We start from the raw sequence: 25,394 nt of genomic DNA, 5'->3' as shown, positions 1-25,394 counted from the left end.
GAGAAAGATGCCAGAGATTGCTTAAGCCACAAACAATATCATCATATTCAGGCATGATACCATAGCTGTCGTTCACATTTTGATAATCATGAGGACAAAGCTTTGTTGTGGAAGATCGAATTAGGCTGTTCCGCTCCATTATTGAGTTTCCTTGAAAGTTTGGGGAGCAGTAATTCTCAACTCCCTTGATAGCATAGATATCATCATGCATAAAATGGTGCACGAGCAGTGAAGTGCACGAATAAATAGTGAACTTAATAATATATATTTCATAATTTGAGCGTTGAAATTTAGACCATATATACTGATTCAATATCTGTTTGGTTTACGACATATACAAAATTGTAAAGCTCATCGGCGTGACTCGTGAGTTCAAAGTTATTACAAATTGTCGAATAATTTTATTAAACAAGCAGGTGATATTTCTTACCTTGAGTGCAACATTCACAAATTCGACTGCCCGAACATCTTTAGTTTAAATAGAATACACACACACACACACTTTTGAGAGATATTTTTTAACCGGATCACCCACAAATTTGATTTGATATGCAGAATATTGGTGGCTTCAAATAAATGTGTTATATTTACACTTACACCACCCATCGTTCGAGTACGTGCTGATCTCGGAATATTCTAGTAGGACGGATTATCCTATCTGCCGACACTGTACCTCATCCATTGATTGCTTCGATCAGAGGCAGCCAATCGCCTATTCAAAGGTCGGTGGGCCGTGCCGCCCACTACTAATCGCGGCGCGGGACCCACTCCCCCCTGCCCTACACACACGGTGGCCTGGCCGGTGGGCACTGCACGTACGTAGACGCGTGTTGCATATCAGATTCATTTAGATTTGGATTTTCCCACTAATTGGTATCTGTTTAGAGGGCTACAGTTAAGTGTTTTAGAGCAACTCCAAAAAACTCTCTATATTCATTCTAATTATTAGAAATAGAGCTTTTGATGAAAAAATAGCCTCCAAGATCTTTTCTAAGTGATTATCCAAATATAGCCATCATCTAAGTGAAAATATTTTATAGAATTTTTGAAATTTTCTAGTAGATGTCTTGAAATGAACTATACGTAGTTTGGCTCTGACTTCTGAAGCAATCCTATTTCACAGAACGAAAAAAAATCATTTTCAGCAAAAGGAAGACTGCATTTCAGCATATTTCATAATCTGATATAAAAAATGCTTGAAAACTGCATTTCAGCATATTGGCCCTGTTTGGATTCATGGGTTATTTTTTATCTCTCCCTCAAATAGCCCAAATAACCCTATAGAGCCAAACAGGTGTGTTATTTTGTGGCTATTTGGAAATAACCCATTCCTAAAAACTATCCTCCGAGGTGCTATTTGGGTTATTTTAAGTGGGGTCCACTACAGTAAGAGAGAGATAGTGGGGCTGTAATGATTGAGAAAGTACATTAAATGTCAAATAACCCTTGGATCCAAACAGCTCAAGGGTTATTTTGGTGGAGGACTATTTCTATAGGCTAAAGAATAGCCAAAAAAATAACTCCGGATGGTTCTCCAAACAGAGCTATTATGTTACCACGATGTCAAGGGTGTGCTTTCCCTAAAAAAAAAAGATGTCAAGGGTGTGCTCACCATGCATGGCAGATGGAATCACAACCACTTGCCAAAAAGACCGTGAAGTCATGATATGTATATCGAGAATGAATCGACCCACACCAGTTGTGAATCCTACTAGTAGTAGCCATAATAATCCATGTCAGCATATATACTAGTAAATAATCGTCACCGCCTCCACCGTCCATTCCACACAGGCCGGCCGTCCCCGGCTCCCCGCCTATAAATTAAAACGCGAGCAAGTGCTGAGGTGCCAAGCAAGCAGCAGCACAAGTAATCCTATTGTCACTCTGATCTCGCATACACTTGAAGGTTCCCACCCGTTAAATTCCTTCTTCCATCCATGGCGGAGGAGAAGCACCACCACCACCTCTTCCACCACAAGAAAGATGAGGAGGAGCAGCCCGCCGGCGGGTACGGCGAGGCCGCCGCCGAGTACACGGAGACCACCGTGACGGAGGTGGCCGGTGTCCACCGGCGAGGACGAGTACGAGAGGTACAAGAAGGAGGAGAAGGAGCACAAGCAGCACCTCGGCGAGGCCGGCGCCATCGCCGCCGGCGCTTTCGCTCTGGTACGTGTTTATGTAAAGATCATCATAAGATCTTTTTTTTTTCTTTTTTTTCGCTTACTTTACTAATAATACTGATACGCACGCACATGATGCGTGATTAATGGTATCTGCAGTATGAGAAGCACGAGGTGAAGAAGGACCCCGAGCACGCGCACCGGCACAAGATCGAGGAGGAGATCGCGGCGGCGGCGGCCGTGGGCTCCGGCGGCTACGCCTTCCACGAGCACCACGAGAAGAAGGACCACAAGGACGCCGAGGAGGCCAGCGGCGACACAATACTGAAAAAGTGCCATAGGCATCAGTTGAGATTGCCTTTTGGTATCGGTTTTTTGAACCGGTACCTCGAAAGTGGTACCAATGGCTCGAGCCTTTGGTACCGGGTAAAATAACCGGTATCTAAGGCTTCTAAAATGAGACAAAATATTCTTTCGCTGCTCTTTTACCATCTCAGCTACACAGCAGTTCTGATTGAAAAGGAGATATTTTCCTTTTAAAGTAACTCATGGATGAGCTTTAGCTACCGATTGGTAACAGCTCTTAAGGTACCGGTTGGTGGTAACACCCGGTACTAATTTAAAGGTTACCACCCAGTACCTATGGAGAGCCTTCGGTACCGGTTGGTGTTACCAACCAGTACCCAAGGCTCTCCATGTCTCATCCACCCCAAAAGTACCGGTACTAAGATGAACTGGTACCAATACTAGCATTGATACCGGTTCATCTTCATTCTGATACCTTTGGGGTGGACCTTTGGCGTGTTTTCTACTAGTGAGAAAAAGCACCACCACCTCTTCGGCTGAGTCTCCGAGTCGTCGTCGTCGTGCAGCGCGTACGTGCGCCGGCCCCACATGTAAATCTGTCTATTTATGTATGCGCATCTTAATTAATTTCTCCGTGTGCTACGTACCCGTGTGTGAGAGTGAGGGGCTGAGAGGTGGGCCCGCCCGCTGTGTGTTGGCTGTGACAGAACCGCCAAGTTAAATGACTTAATTAAGCATAATGACCATCATTTGAACGCATCAGGCGTATTAGCTTAATTAAGTGTAACCTGACAGCCTGTTTCTAACCCACAGGCCGATCGAAACACACCAGAAGTCTCGCGCGACGGCGAGTGCAGACGGTACTAGCATGATACAATTTTACAAAATAGTAAACAATATTAAGGTATTTACAAAATGACTTTTACAAATTAAAGTTCATATAATAGATAACAACAGCGGTAGAGAGGGTCTAACCTAAGGAAGATTTTCATTAGAAACCAACTGAAATAAATTGAAATAAAACAATAACTACGGAGACGTGAGGACGTCACATCGAGCCCACCGATGTGAATCCGGGTTTGCTTCTATATCTGAAATAGGGTAAACAATAAACACTGAGTATACTAATACTCAGTAAGACTTACACGACTAAGGGTATACTTAGACTATTATCTAGACATGTAAGCCTTTTGGCTGGTGGGTTTGTTTTTCCAAAAAGCATCTAAAATATATTCTTAACTTCAAAATTTTAGCTCCAAATTATAACAATAAATTGGCTAAACATCTATGATTTGCATATCTATAGCAACCAAGGTGGAAACATAATTAACTAGATAACATCGGCATTTATCAACTCGTTTTGTTTCATTTCCTTACTACGATATGACTCGGAGATCAAGGTGCTCATGTCCGAGAGCAACTGACGGCGAATCGATCCGATTTAACCTTGCAAGGTGGACCTAACCAACACGGCGCGTATAGCCCCGTCAGACCACACGCACCAACCATTCCCCTCCCCGCCTCGAACTACAGAACTGCCCCACCTACATATAGTCAGCCGGGCTCAACGAGAGACCACCAAAAATAAATACATGCATCCCAATTCTCCGCGACTACCCGACTCGCCCTAAGGGGTGGTGATGAAGTTCTGTACTTTCGAAGCAAAGCAGTACTAGGCTTACCGGTTTCGACTACCTCCTACTCTCGGCATGCGGTTGGTACAATTCAAACATGATTAGCAGGGCCAACAGCGATACGGTCCTCAATCGACTCGGACGGGGCTAAGACACCCAGGAACCCTGTCCTGCTGCCATACCTATACATCATCATCATTCCCCGCCTGGTCTCATATTTCCATGTCAATTTCAACAACTTAGGTACTGTATATAAGTATATAACATATATCTCGCGAGTAACCGGAAATTACTCGACTTCTAAGTATCCTATCTCTCGCGAGTGCAAAAAGTCACTCGACTTCTATCGAGAAGTATTAAGCATAGCATTTCTATCGTCCTATACATGCTAGTATAATTCAGGGAAACCTAGGGATCATGCAAATAGGGTTCCAATCAACTCCTGAAACGTAATGCACAAGTAATAAATACATATATATAAGTGTCATAATTTCAAATAATAGGATGTGCACCGGGGCTTGCCTGGGATTAACACTAGGTCAGTGTTTGTTAGATGACACTCGCTTGGCGAGTATTCCGGTCCAAGCATGTACTCCTGGTTCTTTGCCTCTTCTGGATATGTCCACCAAACATCGTCTTCGTGTTCGGTTCCAATATCACGTCCTTCACGTGGTTCATCTATCGTACCTAAATGAGGTGCAATAATGCATATGTATGAATGCACAGAGGTACAATAGACAATGCATTAAAAAGAGCAAGCAAGACAGACACAAGGTCACGACTGAGCATCCATAAGCATGAAGGTCATGAGCTAGTTTGAGCAAACATGCAAATAATATCAAGCTTAAACAAGAGTTACATGAGCAACATCTAACATGTCATACATGACTTATGATCACCAGAAAACATAGCATCCAACCCCAAATTAATTTATCTAAAGCCTTTCTTAATTTATTTAGATAATAAGACATATAGGCATATATATATGATCATACATGTAAAGTGCACAATAAATTCTACCAAAATCACAGTAGATCACCAATACTCCTTATAGTCTACTGCACAAATTTCACATGCTCAGGTTTTATATTTTATTGATTATAAAACAGACAAATCTTTATTGCACTTAATCGTGTGAGAGCAAGTTAAATGTAAAACTTCATATTTTCTGTAAACACATGGCCATATTATATTTTTTAGACCAAAATAACATCATACAAGGGTAGTGGAATCGCATTTTCCATTTTTACATATTTCTATTATTTATAAACTATTTACTTAGCATTCAACAATTTAAATCAAAAAATCGGTTATACTGCCCTCAATGAACTTGAAATTTTTACCACAGTGCACACATCACAAGAATAGACTACCATAAAAATTTCATATCATTTAGAGCAATATAACTGCAGTTATGAAAAAAACAAGCAACACTAGCATTAAAACCTTAACAAGCATAAATCTATTTTTACAGCAAATATTTTCAACTAACACCCATCATATTATAATTCCACTGCATATATCTACTCACAAGGATTCCAAAACATCTTAAATTGCTATTTTACGATTTTTCTACTATTTTCTATGGATTTTCAAAGTTTCAAGCGATTTGGTCCCTGAAAGACTATTCATATGAGTCCATGACAATGCAGAAAACACCCTGGACTTGCTTCAATTGCTGCAGGAGGTCCCTGGGCGCAAGTTAAAGCAGAGGAAGCGCTCAGGGCTCGATTCCGGTGAGAGAAGGCCATAGCGGCGGCTTGGAAGTGGTGGGGAAGCACGAGAGGCTCGAGAACTACCTGTGGGTGGTTTTGGTTGGGATCGGGGATGACCGGAAGTGGGGGCGCGGCGGTGCTCAGCGCGGCGTTTCCGCACGCCGGCGAGACCGGGCGGCGGTAGGGCGGCGCGGTCTTGTGACCAGAGCGGTGGCACGAAGCAGGTGCGCCCGTCGGCGCTTGCGCAGGGGCACGCGGAGGCGGCCCGCGGCGTGCAGCAGCATGCCGGCGGCGGCATGGCTCGGGAACGAGCGCGGAAACGACGTAAACACGATGGAACGAGGCGAGCACGAGCATCAGTGAGTCGAAGGGAGTCGATTCTTATACCTAGGTTGGAGGGAGAAGGGCCGGAAGGACGGATCGACGTGCAGCCTGAGTTTTTTTGAAGTTTAATGGAGGCCGGCGGTACGGGGGCTGATTTCCGGCCGAGGTAGGCTTCGGCCGGACTCAGGGAGGGGCAGCGTAGGTGCGGAGTGGGGTGAGACGCTTTGGGGCGCGCCGAATCGGAGCGGGGCAGTGGCAAATGGCCGGTGCGGCGGCGGCGGCGGACATGGCAGTCTATGGCCGCGGCGAGCTAAGCAGAGGGAGGGAGAGCGTGCGTGCGAGGGGGAGGAGCAGCGCAGGGGCTCAGTCTCAGCATTATCCGCGTGACAGGGGCGGTGAGCAGCACAGTAGGGCGAGGGACGCGCGGCGCTCGGCGTGCGCACGGACGGCGCCGTGGCCAACTTGGCCACGGTGACCACGCACAAGGATGAGAGAGCAGAGAGAGCTACACGTGGGCTTGATATTTTTGACCCAATTTGAATCTTCAAATTTCATTTAACACTCCTAATTGAGGGCTATTTGAGGGGTGTTACATTGGCTTTCCTGGTTACATACATGTATACGTGTTGAATAAGGGACCCGGTTCTGTACGTCGCTCCATGTATGTATGTGTGTATTTGACGTACCCACGAATGAAAAAAATGTGTGAAACTCTGATCTGCGTAACTATACACACTGCTTCTCTCGATCAGACTTAGCATGGCAAGTAAAATAGCGGAAAATCGAGTTGTAAAAAAGTAAAAGTATGTTCAACCATCGATCGGGCGTACTATTTTGTCCGTCTTGAAACGTACTACGACGCTCAGCAGGTGTAAAAGGAATCTCCATTTCTGTTTGTTTATAAATTATAAACTTTACCCTACGCGCTCCAACACATGCTTTCGTAGCTCAGTTGGTTAGAGCACCCGTTTAGTAAGCGGGAGGTCTTGAGTTCGACTCTCAACGAAAGCATTCAGATTTGTCTTTTTTCCTTTCCTTTTCCTTTTGATTGATGATGTTAACCTTGATTAACAATACACTGATTTGACGATTACCATTTTTCTTTGTCTGGCGAATCAATTTCATTCACTGTGCACTTCCTTTCTTTTCCTCCCCTTCTTCTAACCTTGACGGACAATACAAATGATTTGACGACTATTAGTCTGAAAATGGTTACTAAAAAAAAAAACCCAATGGTGCTGTCGACAGTAGCCGTGTACAGCCTTCCACGGCTCTTGGACAGGCAAAAATGTATAAAGGTCACAAATGATGACAAATCGGCACATAATTTGGTCATTACAAGCTCCCACATCGCGAAATCTGGTCATTACAAGCACTATCACTGTTTAAAGAACCTGCGCACACACGTTTCATGGGAGACCAAACAGACACAACTTGGCACTTCAGTTTGAGGGTTGGCATTTTCATTGCAATAGATGTAACAAAATTACATTTCCATATATACTGCTCAATCAAAATTGGGAACAGACCCCACAACCTAGATTCATTTTTTTCAGTTGCCGAGTCTAAAGTTTAAACACAACATTACGACTTCATGATTACATTCCCACATATGCTCCAAACACTGCCCTGGAAACTACGTTTCTATCTTTGCCAGTGGAAAAACCAGTTAAGTTGTGTTATCTTGCGAAAAAAAGCCTTCATTCTTGCACATCAGCTGGTTCTTAAGATCTTCAACTCGTCACAAAGTAGCTTACTGAAGCTTTGATGCTTTCAGGAGATATACACTCCTCACCAAACCTTTGCCAACGTCCCCAGCCTCCTTAAGGATAGATGTTGGCTCTGGCATGGTTTCATCAGCCTCCTCTCTGCCACGCTTCTGTGACACATAAATATTGATACAACTTAGATACGTCTCCTTTGTCAAGCATGCACACGCACACACGCGCACGCATGCACACACACGAAAAATAAGCTATGCATGATGGTGCTTATTGGCAAAATGGACAGTGTCGCAAGTCTGTTCAGCGTGAGTGTAAAAGGGATCTTCTCTTTCTGCAAAGATAAAAAGGGGAAAAAAAAGACTGATGTTCTATGACCCAAGCTGTTGCTAGTACCTTCGGCTTATCCCATGTAAGACCAACAGCGTCTCCTCCTATTGAACCATACCACAGTTTGAAGGCCTTGGGTAATGCGCCCTGTAAGTAGGAAGATATTAAATTTTATTACCAAATGGATGACATGTTTTTCAAGAGGTTAGTAGCTTCAATTTTACCTTTAAGTCTCGCAGGAAGTATGTAATTGGGTCGAAGTTTACCAAAAGTTTATCTCTTGCATCATGCAAACTTTTCACAGCCCCTTTATTGAGTGGCATATATGGGTGGAAATCTTTACTGGGTTTGCCCCAGATCACCAACTTACCTGCTAGGTTATTACAAAAATTGATTAAATTTCAACAAATATGATGAAGGGTTGCGCATTGCATCAAAAAAAAATCGAGGCCTGGTCAGCAAGAAATTCTCAGCTAATCAAATTAATTATGTTTTATTATTTGGTGGTGCATAACTTATGGTAAATCGGGAAGAAAGTGAAACTGACCATTAGGAGTCTCGGCAGGGAAAAGTACATGACTTGGACAGCAAAGCTTCTCGTGATGGAGGAGAATAACAGCATCATAATTGCTCATAGGTGTTCGGAACAGGCACTACAACATGCAAAGATTCATACTGAGGACGAAAAAAGACACTAAACGAGATAGAGCCGATGAAGTAGCAGAAGAATAAAGTTACCTCCCACGTATATTGCCCTGATTGACCATTTAGTATAAGATTTGTTAAAAGTTCTGCGCTGCTTTTAGCATAAGCAGCCATTCGTTTGAGAACCTAGTTTACAAACGAACAGAAGGTGAACAAATAAAATAAAAGAACTCCATCCAGAACATTAATAGAAACAGAGATATGTCATTATGCATAAAAATGGAAATAGATTGCATTTTTCAACACCTATACTTCAATAGCTTAGGTTTGATGGACAACATTCAACAGTAATTATCTTGTCAGCTGTGGAAAAAAACGCACATACCGACTTGCTTGGCGACTGTTTTGTCCATGCTTCAGATGCTTTATCATATGACGTAGCGAGAAACATTGCAGGCTCTATATCATGAGGATTTTGCTCATAAGATTTTCTGCTCATCATAAAGTTTTCCTGTAGTGTATAAATCACTGTGTTAAGAGCTAGGGAGCAAATAAATCACTGTGTTACGAGCTAGGGAGCTAATTAAAAAAATGAAAAGAAAAAAGAAGAGACTGACATTGATCTCCTTCTCATCCTTGAGATTGAAGTCATTATTTATGTCAACAACCATGGGTGAAAAGGTCCAGTCAAAACTGGATAACAACCGCAAAAACCTGTCATTTTTGTAGTAATTGGTCAGAGGACTTCTACAGATTTCATGGCTTGCAAAGGTATAACCAACTTGTAAAGTAGGAAAAAAGGATGGAGATAGCGAGAAAGATAGAACATGGCAGTATGGCACAGAAACCTAACAAGCTAACTTATACCTTGTGAGCCTTATAAGCCTGCTATCTTTAGGTATAACAAACTAGATGTAATGGCTTCATTATCATAAGAGTAATTTTAACTTTATAGTCAGCAATATATCATTTGTGTTCATATTATCTCACTTATTACCATGTCAAGAAACCAAAATGAGCTCTATCAAAAAAACTAATTACTCCTCCATACAATGGAAGGGCAGACTGCATGGCCCAAGCATAGGGATGACAGAGTGGATGCTGGGGTTGTCTGGCGATTCTTAACTCTGACAACTATTCCTCACCTAAAATGCCCTCAAACATTCATGATTCCCTCTTCTTTCCTGGTCAAAAACCCTGACCACATCCTCCTGGTTCGGACTCTAGCTGCTGTGTCTCCTCCCCATGTTCAATTAACTATGTGCAATCCGAGACATGGATTTAGAGGGGGAATTGTGTATTTCACAGGATGATTACAAGATTTCTAACAAAACTTCTCTCCCCTATACCAGGATTACTAACCAAACTTTTTCCAGCAATCAAGAAATGACTAAGCTGGTAATTGAAGGAATCTGTCTGACAAAAGGAACGAAGCTGACAAAATGAGCGGCAATACAGATAGTAATCAGAGGCTAATGAAAGGTTGCAGCAGTTTACCTGAGAAACCCAGCAACCCGAGAAGAAGGGGCATGGAATGGGAATGGCTTCAAAAATAGATAAGCAACCACCAATTCAACTGCCTCCTCTGAGATAAATGAAGAAAATAGGTGTGCAGATATCCATCTTTTTGCTAGCCTTTGAAACAGAAAGAACATGATGCAAGCTTATTAAGTATGCTTCATATTGCTAGGTATGGGGTATTAAACTAACCTTCAGAACCTTGAGTCCTTAACAGTTACCTGACTACTGGTCCATACATCTGGTAACGGCCATGCAGCCCATTGATCATACTCGAGTGTTGGCTCCGTTGAAAAAGCATCTTATCTTGTGATAGAGCAGTTTGAATGTTATCATCTCCAGCTGCGAGGTAATGAAATAAAATTATCAAACTCTGTGATCTTTCTGCAATAGCTAATAAGCAAATATAAAAAATTATTTGAGTACATAGTAATTAAAAGCTAACCTTGGTTTTGCAATACTAAGCCTCTTTCATGAAATATTTTGAGTAAGAATGAATATCCAGATGTAAGGACATTCACCTCATCTTCACTGGCGGAAACAAACATTCCTCGATCCTCCAAGCTGAAGTTAAACAAGAATAAGCAAATGAAACAGAAAGCTGATTCAACCAATCAATTATTTTCCGCCAGCGTTGCCACATACCTTTCACCAATTTTCAAAAGAAACGCAGTCTTTGTCTTCTCCATGGCCACAGTATCCAACGGCCAGTTACCAGATCCCTCTAGCTATCATTGAAATATAGTGGAAAAGGGAAGAAATTTGTGAAAAAGCAAATCCCAAAATGAAACCTGGCTCTATCAGATACACATCATGACATGCAAGTTTCTGAGAAAATGAGCACCATATATGAAACTATTGAAGAAAGATTATATTATTCTATTTTGTGATATAACACAAATAAAAAAGGTTATACCTGAATCATAACTTCCATAGATCTAATGCAAGTTGTTGTGAAATTTGGCAGCCTCTGAGAACTCTTTCCATATGCCAGCGGATGAGGTTCAGGAGGAAACACAGAAGTGTGCCTAAAAGCTGGCATAAGAAAAAGTGAAATGAAAGGAAATGTCACATGCTTGTGAAAAAAATTCAGCATAAACTATACAAAAGATGCTGTGCCAAACCTGGGTCTAGGGGTTGCACAGTAGATATTTTAAGCGGGACATCATCCAACAGACGTAACTGCTTAGATAAAGTATCAAAAGCTTCAAGCAAAGCTCCAGAAGATGAGACCGGATCTGCATAATTCCTATTAAGCCTAAAACCAAGGACATGGTAACTGTAAAGCAACAACATAAAAAGATCTGGAACTTACCTTGGCCATCAACTAAGAGGCAAAAGTCCAGCTGATCAACAACATGAATCAAATCATCCTTCTGCAGCGACAAATGTTTCATAAGCACATAATCAGCTATCCTTTTGATAATTGTGTGCCTCTCCCAAGATTCACATTCCCACACTGCAGTTAAGGAAGCAAGATTCATTAAGATGTTAATGCTTTTCAGATAACTGAGTGAACAAAAAAAAATGCAACAGTTACCTGTGCTTTCAGCAATATTTCCATCCTTGAATCTCCTAAGTTCAGCTTTCTCTCCCCAAAATCTCCTAAATTCAATAGCCTTGAGATTATAATAACAATGCATATCAGTGTGTTAGATCACAATAATTGAAGTTCATCATTGTTATTTAATTTAGAGTAGGAAAAATACCTCATTGCGGTTCTCAGGGTTTGGGCCAATATCAACAAGACGAAAACTCTTTTCCAATGAGCTAAGCATTATGCCAACAAGCAGTGGACTGTTCCTAAATTCTGAGAAACCCTATAAAGTTGTGCTTGTCACTGGACTGAATTGCAGGGAGAAAAAGGTTAAGAATACTAGTGCTGACATTACATACATCCATTATTTTCCATTTAGAAGGTGTGCTTCTCCTCAGGACTCGGATCATCTTTGTTCTATCTGTAAGTCCTTGTTGCAGCAAAGACTGAACATCGTTTTCAAGGATTCTCCAAGATTCATCATCCACACAATAGCTTAATGAAGTAAATTTAGAGTTCTCTTTCAAGTTTATCCTGACAGAAATTAATTCAAGTGAGAACTTGATCCACCGAGGGGAATGCCTCCAATGTGGGAATTATACTAGGAACAGAAATTGGCTCAATGACACTGTGAAGATGTGCAGATTGGAAATAACATACAAAGTATGTCTGACAAGTGGAGCCTGAGGTTCATTGTTAAATAGGAAAGAAATGTTTATCCCAAACTTGTGGGTGCATGGAGTTTTCATATGGATATACAAAAATAGTTGACAATACCACACATAAGTATATAGCACAATGTAACTAGATAGTCTAAGAATGAGAACATGCTGTGTTGTTCACTCAGATAGTGGTTCAAGTGAAAGTCAAAATAACACCACAACGTGATACATCAGAATTCATCATACCTCAAGCATGAGTCAAACTTAGCACCAAAATCAACTTTGGTCATAAAAAGCTCTTCAAGTCCACCATCTCTGCATTTATCAAGGCAACTAAGTGCGCAAGCTGCCTCATCTTGAAGCTGAACAAGAAAAGACGTTGGAATAATGCAGAGATTACAAGAGTTCAACTCAAAGAAACTTGAAATCTTGATTACATATGTAGAGAGCATTATTCTGAAGAATAAAAAGAAATACTAAGCTAGACATCTACCAGGGATTGTTGGTTAATATCACAGGGTTGTGCGTTTCAGTAGATACATATGAGATATAGATAAAAGGGAAAAGGAAGCTGACTGAAAAAGGGTTTGGTGGTTTTGGACTAGCTTGACAATGGTACATACTACATACCTCTACAAAAGCAGACTTTGTCATCCGAAATGCCAGATTTACATGGCCAGATATATCCCATATGGCAACATCAAATGTTTTCAGGCAATTGGCAAGGTCCTGAAATATTTTACTTTTCATCAGAATATCAAGAATCATGAAGATAAAAAAGGATACAGAATTACTCAACATTACATTATTATTGCACCAAAAAATCTCTTTTGGCTATTTTTATTACAAAACACCAGGAACCCATGGTGAAGGAGCAGACAAGCAATTAAGAATTGAATGCCAATTTGTCATACTACATTACCATGTTCAAAAACTAAGGCAAAATGACCTACATGCAGGAATTGTGATTTTGTATGCAACATATTATTTCATTTACTCTATATATACAGGTAGGATGTTAGAAGCTCAATTCTAATTCTCATTGAGCTGAGAGGATGACAATGAACTTGGGGCAATTTTCTGGTTTTCTCATATTCACAAACTCAAAGCCATACCAACCCAAGGGGCTGGGGATACATATTTATAGCTGGCTGGGCAGCCAGGATGCTAGTCTAAGATTCTAGTCTAAAAGCTAGTCTAAGATGCTAACTGCTGCTGTCCTAGATGGGGCAGCAAGACCACCATGCTACTGTCCACAAGGACTGTCCTAGATGCTAACTGACTATTGTCCTGCCTCCCAAAGGCAGTCCAAGATGCTGTCCCTCTAGGGACAGCAATGCAGCAGGAAAGGTGCTGCAGCCCCACAAGTACAGAGCCCCACAAAGACCAGAGTACAAAGACTTATCTATCATTCTCCCCCTAAGTCTTGTGCGTCGTCTTGTGGGAAGGTTGGACCATCCCAGTCCTGGAGCAAAGCTCAAGGAACTTGATCCTCCCAAGGGGCTTGGTGAGCAGATCCGCAAGCTGATCCTTGGTGTTGATGTAGCTCGCCTTGATGCTTCCTTCCTCCAAGCAGCCTCGGATGAAGTGATACTTCACCCGGATGTGCTTGCTCCGTTCGTGGAAAACCGGGGTTCTTCGCCAAGGCCAGAGCGGACTTGCTGTCCACCCTGAGCTCCACTGCTCCAATGTCTCTGCCGAGTAGATCACCAAGCAGTCGAGCGAGCCAGAGCGCCTGAGTCGACGCGGTGGAGGCCGCTATGTACTCGGCCTCGCAGCTGGACAAGGCCACCACCTGCTGCTTGACCGACTGCCAAGCTAACGAGGCACTCGCCGAGGAAGAAGAGGATCCCGCTCGTGCTCTTGCTGGTGTCGATGTCGCCGGCGTGGTTGCTGTCGCTGTACCCGACGAAGTGTGCCGCTCCAGGGCATCTCGGGTAGTGGAGGCCGTGGTTGAGAGTCCCCGCAACATAGCGGATGATCCTCTTCACGGCCTGCTGGTGCTCCGTCGTCGGTCGCTGCATGAACCGACTAACGTAGCCGACGGAGAACGCCAAGTCTGGCCGTGTGTGGTCGAGGTAGCGGAGGCTCCCCACAAGGCGCCGGTACTGAGTAGCGTCCACCTCCTCTGTCGTGCTGTCACGGCTCAGCTTCAGCCTCTCCTCCATTGGAGTGAGAGCTGGGTTGCAGTCGGTGAGCCCGGCGAGCTCGACGACGCGCTTGGCGTAGGCGGTCTGTAGAAGTGTGATCCCGGAGTCGTCCTGGTGCACCTCGATCCCCAGGTAGAAGGAGAGAGGCCCCAAGTCGCTCATCTGAAAGGTGGTCCTTCATCTCCTCCTTGAACGCCACCACCTCCTCATCCTTGGTGCCGGTGATCACCAAGTCGTCGACGTAGACACCCACCAGCAGGGCATTGCCTCCATTGCCCCGCCGGTAGATGGCCGCCTCGTGCGGGCTTTGCTCGAAGCCCATCCCCTTGAGCGTGGAGTCCAGCTTGGCGTTCCACGCCCTCGGGGCCTGCCGCAAGCCATAGAGGGCCTTGCGCAGACGTAGCACCTTACCCTCCTTGCCGGGGATCGCAAACCCCGGCGGCTGGTGCACGTAGACCTCCTTCTTCAAGTCGCCGTTGAGAAACGCCGACTTGACGTCCATGTGATGGACGCGCCAGCCCTCCTGGGCAGCCAGCGCAAGGAGAAGTCGCACGGACTCCATCCGTGCCACGGGAGCGAAGGCATCGTCGAAGTCGACTCCCTCCTGCTGCACGAAACCTCGTGCCACCAGGCGAGCCTTGTGCTTGACGACGGTGCCGGCCTCATCCCTCTTCAGCTTGAACACCCACTTAAGGGTGATCGCGCGGTGACCACGAGGGAGATCAGCAAGCTCCCAAGTACGGTTCTTCTCAACCGCGTCCATCTCCGACTGCATCGCGGCACGCCATGCCGCGTGTCCCTCGGCCTCTGCGAAAGACCGAGGCTCGCCGTCGTCGCACGCGAGGTGCAACTGCGCCTCCAGGTCGTGAGGCACCAGTCCCTGCACCGGCTGATCGCCGAGAAGGTCCTCCATCGTACGGTACCGCAGTGGCTCACCGTCGCGGTACGCGTCGATGCACTCCTCGTCGTGAGAGAGCGGAGTAGCGAACTCCACCGGGCTGTGCTCAGTATGAGCAGGTGTTGTAGTAGGCGTGCCCGGAGGAGTGGCTGTCGGTGCTGGAGTGCGCGGCGTCGCCGGCTGTGGTGGTGCAGCCGAGGAACTCGGCGCAGCCGGAGTCGTAGCTGAAGAGCGTGGTGCCGCCGGTGTGGCGGGCGCCGGAGTCGGTGGAGGCTCGGGGACCGGGGTAGGCACGCTCGGCGAAGGAGAGCTGCCTACTCCCCCGGCTCCCTCGAAGTGGACGTACTCGACGGTGAAGTCGTCGTACGTCGGAGCCGAGCCGTCGTCCACCGCCTTGTCCCACGCCCATCCTCGCCCTTTGTCGAACACAACGTCGCGCGCCGTGCGCACACGCTGTGTCTCCGGGTCGAGAATGCGGTAGGCCTTCGAACCCTCCGTGTAGCCGATGAACACTCCCGGAGTGCTCCTGTCGTCGAGCTTGCCGATGTGGCCAAGCTCTTTGGCGAACGCGAGGCAGCCGAAGACCCGCAGGTGGGAGACCGCCGGCTTACGCCCATGCCAAGCCTCATACGGCGTCATGCCGTCGAGTGCCTTGGTGGGCGAGCGGTTGAGGATGTAGACGGCCGTCACCACCGCCTCTCCCCAGAAGACGGCCGGCATGCCCCTCTGCTTGAGGAGGGCCCGGGCCATCCCCACCACCGTCTGGTTGCGCCGCTCGACGACGCCATTCTGCTGCGGGCTGTACGGCGCAGAGTAGTGGCGCTGGATGCCCTCATCCGCGCAGTACGCCGTGAACTCGGCCGCCGTGAACTCGCCGCCGTTGTCGGTGCGCAGCACGCGCAACTTGCGGCCGCTCTCCGCCTCCGCAGCAGCCTGAGCACGCCTGATGGCGTCCGCAGCCTCTCCCTTGCTGCCGAGGATCATCACCCACATGAAGCGGGAGAGGTCGTCGACGAGCAACAGGAAGTAGCGCCGTCCTCCTGGTGTGACCGGTGTCACCGGGCCACACAAGTCCACGTGTACGAGTTCGAGCCGCTCCTTGGCTCGGAAGCTCGCCTGCTGGGGGGAAGGAGTGCCGCATCTGCTTCGTCAGCACGCAGACGTCGCAGAGCTGCTCCACGTGGTCGAGGCACGGGAGGCCTCGCACCATCTCCTTGGCGCCGAGCCGCTTCAGGGCCTCAAAGTGGAGGTGCCCAAAGCGCTCATGCCACTGCCATGCCTCGTCGTCCCTGCGAGCTGCAAGACAAAGAGGCTGGGCCACCCCGACATGGAGGATGTAGAGGCGGTTCTTCCCTCGAGCCACCCTGGCGAGAAGCTGATGACGGTGGTCCCAGATGCGGAGCACCCCGCTGTCGATCACCACGCGGGAGCCGCTCTCATCGAGCTGCCCAAGGCTGATGATGGAGTTCCGCAGCGCCGGGATGTAGTAGACTCCGGTGAGCATCCGGTGCTCTCCGGACTTGGCGGTGAAGATCACGGAGCCCACGCCCTTGATCTCCACGGCGGAGGAGTCCCCGAACCTGACGGAGCCACCTATGTCGACGTCCAGGTCGGAGAAGAACTCCCGCCGCCCGGTCATGTGGTGCGTGGCGCCGGAGTCGAGGTACCAGCCATCGACCCTGTCGTCGTCGGAGCCGTTGCCGAGGAGAACTCGGGCACGCGGCTCGTCGAGGTGGAGTAGAGCGGTGACAGGCGGTGCCGCCGGATGCGGCTCCATGTCCCCGTGGAGTAGGAACAGAGCCGGCTCGTCATCCGGCTGGGCCTCCGCGACGTGGGCTTGGCCCCCACGCCTCCGCTGCGAGCAGTCCCTGGCCCTGTGGCCGGGCCTGCCACAGTTGTGGCAGGCGTCGTCTCGTGCCGCCTTGGGCCTGTCAGCGGCACCGCCCTGAGCATCTCCGCGGGCGCCACCCTCGGCGCGCCCTCGTGCCCCGGCTTGGGCACCTCCGCGCCCCTTTCGCGGCTTGCCGCGCTTGCGGCCACCAGTCGAGGAAGAGGGCTCCCCCCTCCTCCTGTCACCGCGCCGAGCCTCCCACTGCTCCTGAGTGAGGTGGAGCTTCCCACCGATGGAGATGCCTCCCGAGGGAGGCTGTGGCTCGTCGTTGTCGACGACCTTGAGGCGACCTATCGCCTCCTCGATAGTCATGGTGGAGAGGTCCAGCAGAGACTCGATCGAGCGAGCGGTCTGCCTGTACCTCTCGGGGACGCAGCGGAAGAGCTTCTCGACGGCTCTCTCCACGTCGTAGGTGTCGTCGCCGAACTGCACCACCTTCTGCAGCAGAGTGTTGAGACGGAAGGCGAAGTCATCAACATCCTCACCTGGCTTGAAGGCCAGGTTCTCCCACTCCTTAGGAAGTGCCTGGAGAGTGGTCTTGCGGGCGCGGTCGCTGCCGATACGTGCCGCAGCGATGGAGTCCCAGGCCTCCTTGGCAGTTCGCTTCTTGGAAAGCGTGAACTGCATCTCGGGCGGGGCTGCTGCGATGAGAGCATCCAGCGCCCGTCGATCCTCATCGTAGTCAACATCGCCGTACCGGACTGCCTCCCACATATGCCGCACCTGGAGCTTCACCTCCATGACCGCGGCCCACTCGACGTAGTTGGTCTTGGTGAGGGTGGGCCACCCACCGCCAGGACCGACGTCCCTAACCACCGCCTGGAGGCCGTGGTAGCCGGGGGCGCCGCCGCGCGCACCCCAGCCAGGAGCGCCGCCGCCGGCCTGCGCGCCGCCACCAGGGGCGCCGCCTCCCCCCTGCGCGCCGCCGCCAGGGGCGCCGCCTCCCTCTTGCGCGCGGCCCCCCGGACCGCCGCCGGGCGCGCCGACTTCCAGGCCGCCGCCGCCGGGCGCGTCGGCCTCCGGGCCGCCGCCGTGGGGGTGGACTGCTGCCCACCGCGCGGTCCGCTGCCGCGCCCTCTCCCTTGCCAACTCCTCATGGTCCCTGTCGGCGGTGGTGTCGCCGGCGATGGAGCCGCTTAGGCTGCCGCGCAAGGTCTCAACCTCGACCTCCGCCGCACGCGCTGCATCCTTCGCCTACTCTGCTTCCACCTCCGCCCTGGCCGCTGCCAGCTCCGCTGCAGCCAGCCTGGCCGCCCTCGCCGCTGCTGCACCGGCTTGAGCCGTCGCTCGCCTGCGCTCCTCTGCCGCGGCGAGCTCGGCGTCTCGCTGGCGCCGTGCGCTCGAGGCGACCGAGCGCTGAGACAGTGCGTCGGACATGGCGCGCCTCCAAGGGGCTGTTGCGTGGAGAGGGGGAAGGGAACGGGGAAGAAGAGGCAGCCGGAGCTGCTACTGCTGCTGCAGTGGCTGGTGCAGCTGCTGCTGCTGTGCTAGCTGCTGGTGGTGGTGGTGGCTGGGCTGCTACAGCGGCTTGGGAAGGGGAGGAGCAAGAGATATCCAACCTACAGGAAAGTACAGCTCTGATACCAGATGTTAGAAGCTCAACTCTAATTCTCATTGAGCTGAGAGGATGACAATGAACTTGGGCAATTTTCTGATTTTCTCATATTCACAAACTCAAAGCCATACCAACCCAAGGGGCTGGGGATACATATTTATAGCTGGTTGAGCAGCCAGGATGCTAGTCTAAGATTCTAGTCTAAAAGCTAGTCTAAGATGCTAACTGCTGCTGTCCTAGATAGGGCAGCAAAACCACCATGCTACTGTCCACAAGGACTGTTCTAGATGCTAACTGACTATTGTCCTGCCTCCCAAAGGCAGTCCAAGATGCTGTCCTCTAGGGACAGCAATGCAGTAGGAAAGGTGCTGCAGCCCCACAAGTACAGAGCCCCACAAAGACCAGAGTACAAAGACTTATCCATCATAGGATGCCTAATATATTTATGATGGCTTTCAGCAATGGACTTTGTGCATATGGTTGACAAACCTCTTTGGTGATTGTACGCTTCTTCATTGATTGAATCACCAAACCCTTTGCCCACACCTTGGAAGTTGCTACAAGAATACAGATATGCTTCAATAGAGTAAATATGGTCAAATATTCCTAAAAATCAACTTTCTGTTGCTTGGATGTACCCAAAAAATTCATTACGACACGGAAAATTTGTCTTGTGGTCATTGATTTAGTAATTATGCTTCCTCCACAATCCACAGTAAGAAACACAAGGATGGCAGATATTAAGTATCCATTGAGGCAATCATGTGTGTAGATTGAAGTTCTTTGACGTGCCCAAACCTGCATTTGAACTAAACTATTAGGTTGCCTTCAAGGGGAAGAGAACACATGCATAAGCATAAAAAAACTAGTGTTTAAGGAGAAATGTGTACTTTCACTAACACCAAGGCCTCTTGCAAAGCTTTCCAGTCAGCAAAGGTGCTGCTCATAAACTCTGCATTTTCCTCCAAAAACATGTCCTCCAATATGCTACAATTGTACTTTGGTGTGGGTAGGTTTATGCCATCTGAAATACAAATCCAATCAGCAAATTTTCAAAGAAAAAACTATAGAACTATATTAAATGCCAAAACTATGGTATAACGACACTAGTTTCAAAGAACAAGTACTGTTATCAACATCTAAGTGGAACTGATTGTATTTAAAGCACATATCACCTTTGGTATGTGCACGGACATTGTTTCTGGTTGATACATTCAACTTTGAAACATTGAACAAAGAATTCCCGGTTGGGATTATTCTCACATAGAACCCAGGAAGGTCCGCAATTTCTGTTGCTGCACCAATGGAAGTTCTGAAATGAGATGGAGCGTAATGACGAAAATGCCACTTACGGAAGTATCAGCTTCAAGGGCACATTGATGTGAAAGAAGGAAGATCGGTAGAAGAGAAACCTGGATATACATCAAGCACAGGCTTTCGAGCCTCATCCTGAAAGGTAGACCATGAAACTTTGCGGATTAACCGAGAGGACCTCAAGTTCTTCTCGATGACACAGAGGTAAAGGCACCTCTTTGCATGGTACCGGTGATTTAGGAAATCCTTCTCGTGGAAGCATTCCTGTGGAAAATGCTTACAAAATAAATCATATGACAACCTAAAACCCAAATTTGTTTAATCACTTCCAACAGTAGCATCTAGGTCTTGATTCACATTGGCATGCAAAATAAAATAAATACAGAAGATCTGCTACCATAGCTAGTTTTCCATTAAAATACCCAAATTTGTGATGGTTTATTACATTGTAGGCGTCTCTGTGACTCTACCATGGTAATTATCTTCCAAATAACAAAGAATTTTAAATCCCATCCACAAGATTGACAAAAAGAGCTTATTCTGATTAGAGGAGCACTTATAATACTAATAATCTTCCCAACCAACAAAAAATATTGTTGCCAGGAACGATTGAACAATTTAGCATAGCTCAGCAACCTTTACTGTTTAACCAATAAAGCAACACCTTCCCTTTAGTTCATTTGAGTATAAGATTTACACTCAAAACTAAGCACCGGAATCTCTGTGATTTGTTTGCCAGGAACATTGCAGCAAGCGAAAGTGAACACGAATAGAGACTTCCTAGCCACTGAACTAGACAGAAAGCAGAACTTTTTGATGAACAAGATGTGCAAACAATACGTGTACAATCTTTACAAGCCGATATCCTGAACAAGGTACCAACAATCCAACATAAAACTAGCAATTTGAAGGTAACGTGCATCGCACAACAACCACATCGGCAGAACGATGCCAACGATTCTAGTAAACATTAAACAGTTCCTCTGCTGACCGCAATGTTAAACCAGACATTGGAGTGAATCAAACGGCTTAATTTGAAAACCTCACATACCTTGGGTAAGCGTACGAGAAGGTCGGCAGCGACGTCGGGCCTCGTGACGGCGCCGACCGCGTGGCTCCCAGCGAGCCGCACCACCTCCGGCGGCCGGAAGGTGAACGCGAGCTTCTCTTCTTCCAGCCCCAGGTCCCTAACGAAACCTCGAGCGGCCTCCGGCGGCGCCTGCTGCTGCGGCACCCTCTTGATGAGCTCCGCGACGGCGTCAGCAGCCTGGGCGGCGGCGCGGAGGGCCGCAGCGCTCGGCCGAGCTTCCTCCACGAGCTTGGAGAGCTTGTGATCGATGGAGTATTCGGCGGCGGCGGCCATGGTGGCTACGGTGCTCGCCGGCGGCGGGAAGGCGAGTGCGGTTGTGGGTTTAGGGTTTAGCCACGCTTCGAATGAGGAAGAGCATCATACTTTTCCTTAGTAGGCTGAAAAAGGAAAAGGCCCATGAATGGAGCGCGTATGGTGGGAGTCGGACCTGTACATGGTCCGGGCCAATACGAACATAACGGCCCAACAACAGGAATTGCTGCCATGTTAAAAAAAAAAGAAAAAAAATCCTTTTTTTACCTCCCTTACACTAGACCGAGTCCACGTTTTCACCCTAAACTCAAAAAATGGGAATTTGGGATCCGCCGACTCGTGATATTAGACACATGACCTTCCTGACTGCGACTGGTTTCTCTTAATGGTTTTCCTTTTTTTTCTTTTATATTTACTTTGGATGAATCTTTAAAAAATTATAGTAAATCATAAAAATTCATAAAATAGAAAATTTAATTTTGTTGGACTCCATATGAGTGAACATATGGTATTATATAATTTAGTAAAAAATTACTTTCAGATATATATATTTTCTGTAATTAATTCATATCTATATTTTTCGTGGTCCAATTACAGTGAGATTTTTATGATAAACTAATTATTATATGCTTGAGCTATAGTAAAAATTTTATATTCATTGGATCATATCAGTTTGCCAACAAACACGGATAACCATGAGCCTTTTTCAGTAGAAAAAAAACTATCGTATTCCCAACGGAAAGGCACGGTATATGGACATTGGAGACCACGATGCAAGAATGCCGTTCCAGCACGGTGGGTAGTGACGTATGCCGTAGTGTCGAGGGTGCGCGTCTCAATGCATAGTTTCATCGTATGGTTACCTAGATAAAAAAACTAGATAGGCGAGCCGGATGAATTTCATGGGATGAAACTCCTCTCACGTTCCATCCATGAAATCTGAAACCCCAAGCCCGAGGGAGCACGCCCAGCAGAAAATGACTGCATGGAACGTATTGTGCATCCCAATGCGCATCAGACAAAGTGAACCAATCGATCGATTTAACCTCCACACGCCAATCATCTGGCTCGAACTGACTGACGATGACTGATTGCTATTTAACCTCGATCAGTCGATCGTCTTTCCAAGCAAGCAAATCGATCGATTTGAACCAATACAACAGCGAGCATCGATCCTCCTCTCTCGCACAAGATTGAAATAGCTATTGGCTTCTGTCAGGTCAGGTTCTTGGCTTCATGTCTTAGTGGTTGTCGTGGCCATGGCCACGTTGTTCCTCCATGCCCTGGCCGCGACCGGTGCCCGCCGTGGCGGCGGCGGTAGCGGGAACCCCACCGTCGGGTTCGAGAAGGTGGAGCTCGCCGACGGCGACTTCGTGGTGCAGAGCCCGTACAATGTGCCGGAGAGCCAGCGGTTCCGGTACCGCGACGGCGTGCGGACGTTCTGGGTGTAAAAAGACGACAAGCCCTTCAACACCGCCACCCACACCAACCCCCGATCCGAAGTCATGATCCGGGTACGTAACGTATAGTAAGCTTAGCACGGCACATCACGTTCTCGTTCATGGTGGCGTTCCAAGCAAAGCAAGCAATTTATTGTCGGCCATGGCGTCACTCACACCAGCAATCTGATTGTATCCACGCTCGATCGATCTCTCTTTGCCTGCAGGGCCACGACTACTCGTCGGGGGTGTAGCAGTTCGAGGGCTACGGCTACGTGCCGTCGGGGAAGACGGGGGTGCCGGTGATGCAGATCCACAACGAGGAGGGCGCCGCGCACGCTACCGTGCTGATGCTGCACGTCTACGACGGCGTCCTGCGCTTCTACAACGGGGCGGCGGTGGAGCCCGACATCTACAACCGGTGGTTCCGGCTCAACGTCGTCCACGACGTCGGCGCGTCGACGGTGGCCGTGTACATCGACGGCGAGGAGAGGTTCAGCACCAGGGGTGATCCCCAGCGAGTCCTACTACTTTAAATTCGGGGTGTACATGCAGCACCACGACCAGTCCAGCTGCATGGAGTCGCGGTGGACCAACGTCACGCTCTACACTAAGCAGTAATTAGCTTATTTGTTATCAATTTATTATTGTGCACCATGTATTTATACGTCTACGTAGCCGTATGTATTCCATGACGGTTGAATAAAGATGGTTGCTTGGTGTGTGTGTGTGTGTGTGTGTGTGTGTGTGTGTGTGTGTGTGTGTGTGTGTGTGTGTGTGTGTGTGTGTGTGTGTGTGTGTGTGTGTGTGTGTGTGTGTGTGTGCGTGTGTGTGTGTGTGTACATGGGTGTTACATTTACATCGTACTCTCGATCGCCTTTTGTTTGAAGGTAACGAACCAGGTGCAAACTAATTTAAGAGGTTGGTTTGCACCGTTCTCTTGCTTGAAAGGTTGAGATTGATTTTTTTTTTAAGCCGAGATTGATTAATTTGATCGCTTCCAAGTTTCAACTGGTCTGATGGGCCACATTTGCAACTTTTGAAAAGCATTGAATTGGGCCTGTGGGCTGTAGCAATGTTGCAGATCGCTTCTAGCTCACCATTCCTGTCACTGTTCTACAGATCCACACTGAGTTTTACAATGCACCACGTGATAAAAATTTTATTCAATACAGTCCATTCAAACCCATTTTATTACAGTCATCTTATTTAAGGTTGCATGCCGTCATATGGCTGGTGCAGAAATAGTGCAATTCATCAGCAACCGTGTCCATGACTCCATCATGCGTCCCATTCAGAGGTAGGCACGCAGCAGCTCATTCAAGAGGTCCTTGTTTGGAGCGGAAAAAGTCGAATTTATTTGTACGGTAGCTATAAAATACTAATCAATACAGTAGTAGTATGTTTAAAGAAAATAATAACACAGAGAAAAACGAAAGAGCGTGTAGCCTAGTGATTATAGGAGCACCAGTAGTACCTTAGGTTTTGGATTGTATAAGAGCGAATATTTTAGAATTTAACAGCGTCTTGCTTTTGGCAAGATCAAACACAATAGGCACGCATTGTTTCTTTTCTTTTCTTTTTTTTTTGAGGAAAACTACGGCAAGGGCTGCCTGAACTTTATCGCATTAATTAAGATCCATCTGGAAGTTGGTTTCGCGGTTTTGGCAAGATCAAACAAAATGGGCGCGCATTGTTTGTTTTCTTTTTTTTTAAGGAAAACTACGGCAACCCTAGGACTGCCTGAACTTTATTGCATTATGGAGAAAATTTACATTCCTCTAAGGTTGCCTGAATTTTATCGTATTAATTAAGATCCATCTGGAAGTTGGTTTCGCGGTTTTGGCAAGATCAAACACAATAGGCCCGCATTGTTTGTTTTCTTTTTCTTTTTAAGAAAACTACGGCAATCCTAGGGCTGCCTGAACTTTATGGCATTATGGAGACAAAATTTACATTCCTCTAAGGTTGCCTGAACTTTATCGCATTAATTAAGATCCATCTGGAAGTTGGTTTCGCGGTTTTGGCAAGAGAGGGTGTAGCAGAAACATTAACTAGAGCTAAAGCTAATTACACAGGGAAATAACTACTCCACGCTACAAACTTCAGTCGATCTTCATAGGAAGAGCACCTGTTCAACCAGAGAGAGAGAGGTCCTCGCTACACCTCCTCGAAATTATCAGATTTGTTTCATCTGAGCGCCGAAAAACTTTCGCAAGTGAGGACCGTCCTACTAATTCTGGAGTTACTTTCTTGGAGGGGGTTTACTATCCAAAGCTGATCAGCGCCCAAA

At 47.3% G+C, this 25,394-nt stretch overlaps 1 protein-coding gene, 1 long non-coding RNA gene, 1 other non-coding gene and 1 pseudogene across 3 annotated transcripts; 2 read left to right on the top strand and 2 right to left on the bottom strand.

Moving 5' to 3' along the window:
• Positions 1-1,773: 1,773 nt before the first annotated feature.
• LOC120663683 lies at positions 1,774-3,056 on the top strand (annotated as a pseudogene).
• Positions 3,057-4,581: 1,525 nt separating this feature from the next.
• Positions 4,582-6,253, bottom strand: LOC120663684. The gene is made up of 2 exons (XR_005670577.1): positions 6,163-6,253; positions 4,582-4,747 (listed from the first exon to the last, which is right to left on the bottom strand). It is a non-coding gene; the product is annotated as an uncharacterized LOC120663684 (long non-coding RNA).
• A 783-nt stretch (positions 6,254-7,036) lies between these two features.
• Positions 7,037-7,110, top strand: TRNAT-AGU. Its single transcript has one exon. It is a non-coding gene; the product is annotated as a tRNA-Thr (tRNA).
• A 423-nt stretch (positions 7,111-7,533) lies between these two features.
• LOC120663678 (nucleolar protein 6-like) lies at positions 7,534-21,746 on the bottom strand. The gene is made up of 25 exons (XM_039942572.1): positions 21,372-21,746; positions 20,419-20,584; positions 20,182-20,301; positions 19,897-20,030; positions 19,645-19,804; positions 19,496-19,563; positions 13,143-13,241; positions 12,759-12,874; positions 12,210-12,384; positions 12,023-12,133; positions 11,854-11,932; positions 11,629-11,772; positions 11,438-11,551; positions 11,230-11,348; positions 10,959-11,041; positions 10,759-10,877; positions 10,535-10,655; positions 10,293-10,430; positions 9,413-9,509; positions 9,181-9,306; positions 8,889-8,981; positions 8,698-8,803; positions 8,375-8,520; positions 8,217-8,297; positions 7,534-7,978 (listed from the first exon to the last, which is right to left on the bottom strand). Exons 1-25 carry the CDS (start codon positions 21,681-21,683, stop codon positions 7,853-7,855), a joined length of 3,153 nt encoding a protein of 1,050 aa, XP_039798506.1. The 5' UTR covers positions 21,684-21,746; the 3' UTR covers positions 7,534-7,852.
• Positions 21,747-25,394: the final 3,648 nt, after the last annotated feature.

This window comes from Panicum virgatum, chromosome 3N, assembly GCF_016808335.1.
Source record: "Panicum virgatum strain AP13 chromosome 3N, P.virgatum_v5, whole genome shotgun sequence".
NCBI lineage: Eukaryota > Viridiplantae > Streptophyta > Magnoliopsida > Poales > Poaceae > Panicum > Panicum virgatum.
This window is presented reverse-complemented; position numbering and strand designations above follow the sequence as displayed.